General features: G+C 40.5%; 1 protein-coding gene across 8 annotated transcripts in view; it reads left to right on the top strand.

Annotated features, from left to right (window-relative positions):
* Tdrd12 (tudor domain containing 12) overlaps positions 1 to 2,084 on the top strand; it is an 81,793-nt gene that overhangs the window by 39,178 nt on the left and 40,531 nt on the right. For all 8 annotated transcript variants that reach the window (XM_031386205.1, XM_031386207.1, XM_031386208.1 and 5 more), the window contains exon 10: positions 481 to 557. In XM_031386205.1, coding sequence (XP_031242065.1) covers positions 481 to 557 — 77 coding nt within the window. The remainder of the gene's footprint in view (positions 1 to 480; positions 558 to 2,084) is intronic.

The following is a 2,084-nucleotide window of genomic DNA, read 5'->3' as shown; positions in this document are numbered from 1 at the left end:
AGAAGTAGCACCCTGTCTGTAGAAGTAGCACCCTGTCTGTAGAAGTAGCACCCTGTCTGTAGAAGTAGTACCCTGTCTGTAGAAGTAGTACCCTGTCTTATGAACATAGATGTGTTGCTGTCTGGATTTGGGGACATTCAAATAATTAATTTCAGTTCTAATGTGTCTTACAGTTCTTTTGACAAAAGACAAATGAAAGTAATTGTAGACATTTTAAACCCTCATATGAAATGCCAATTGCCTGCTGTTTGCCATTTAATAATCTAATAATTATGTGACAGCATAACCATCTAACTTTGACTCTCCATGTCTGTGTGTGCATGAAAACTTCTTGAATGATTGTTGATGAAAACAATTTGCATTGTATTTTGATTCCAAAAAAATTTAAATCTTAAAAGTATACCTTTTCCCTCTTCCTTCCTCCTTTCCCTCTCCCTCTTTCTCCCTTCCTCTCTCCCATCCTTTGTTCCGTTCTTACAGTGTATTGAATCTTCTGTGTACTGGCCAACAAAAAGAGGCATAACCATATATGCTGATCCAGATATTCCAGCAGCAAGGTATGATTTTAACATTGCATTTAGCAGAATAGAACCTTAGGATAGTATTGATATAGTCTTACATAGTCATCCCTTCATATTATGGTATGGGTTTGGGAAGGCTTAGTTCTAGGACTACTGAGAATATCAAACTGTATATACTCAAATTCAGATTAAAAAGTGCGATGAAATTCACATAAAATCTGCATACATTCTCATGTATATTTTAAGTCATCTCTAAATGACTTCTAATACCTAATGCAATGTAAATACTATATAAGTAGTTGTTAATACTGTATTCTTTAGGGAATATCAAGGGAAGAAGTCTCCATGTTTAATACAGGCAGTTTATTTTTACCAAATAATTTCCAATCTGGTTGGTTGAGTACATGTGGAGGCCACAAATACAGAAGGTCACATGGTCAGTAAGTATGCAAAAGGTTGATGATAGACTAGGTTATCCCTGCTCCCTAACCCCACCACCCAAACAACAAGGTGGTCTGGGAAATTTTGGCTCCAAACACACTACTTTAAAGGAAAAAAATCTTATATAACTACTGGTTAGCTGACAACACAGTGGAATGATAACTGGTCGTGGTTCTGGAGTCCCTTTGCTGCCTAGTTGGACACAGCTATATCATAAGGCTCATCCTGTGAACAGCACAGAGTGGCTGTAAACTACAGGGTGAGTAAGCACAGGCCACAGAAAGCACAGCGTAGCAGCTTACAAGGTTGGAGAAAGCCAAGAATAGTTCTTGTCTTCTCCAAAATCTCTGACTATACCCCGTCCTTATTAAGTTGCACATGGTAACATTAATGAAATAATCACACGAGAGCTGTCTCAAGTTCTCTGTGGGGCTGCAGTACCAGCTCTTTCCAGGACTGTGGTGAGTAGCTGCATGGCTGGTATACGTGTGCTCACCTGGGACTGTCCTTACTTTCCAGCATCAGTAGAGAATTCACACATACACTCAGCATTCCAGGTACTCTTCCTCCATGTCAGGCTAGATTGGGAGTTCTGGGAAAAATTGCTGTGTGTTTTGTTTAGGCCACTTAGGGAACAAATCAGCAGCAGAAATAAGATGGTGGAGTTTCCCCTTGTACACAGAACACAGGCTCTCATTTCCTCTGAATTCAGTGATGGATTTTCTTCTGTAATTAGGACACAGTGCTGATAGCTGCAGGGTTGGATTACTGAGATTGAATATGGTCTTGGGGCAGGGCCAGAAGAAAACAGAGAGAGAAAAACAACTAGAATTCCTCATACTTTAGACTGAAGAAGGGTCCAGCCTCTCGTTTCTTTGACATGCCAGAGGAGTCTTGATCAGAAGTTTTGATATTTACATTTGCTGTGCAGTTCAGCATCTGGGCTACCCTCAGCCTGATGGAGGAAGGGGAAAGACCAAGAAATCTCCAAATTCTGTTTGTAAGGAAACAGCTGGTCGTTCCTGGTTACTACAGCAGTTTTTGGAGGCTGCCTGCTGCTTTCTGGCTTCTTCCTTCCTACCAGGGATTTCACTCTGCTTGAGTTTAGGGCCTTTTTGTTTT

Source organism: Mastomys coucha, unplaced genomic scaffold (genome assembly GCF_008632895.1).
Source record: "Mastomys coucha isolate ucsf_1 unplaced genomic scaffold, UCSF_Mcou_1 pScaffold21, whole genome shotgun sequence".
In the NCBI taxonomy this organism is placed as follows: Eukaryota; Metazoa; Chordata; class Mammalia; order Rodentia; family Muridae; genus Mastomys; species Mastomys coucha.
Note: the sequence above shows the minus strand (reverse complement) of the source record. Positions and strands in the feature narration are given on the sequence as shown.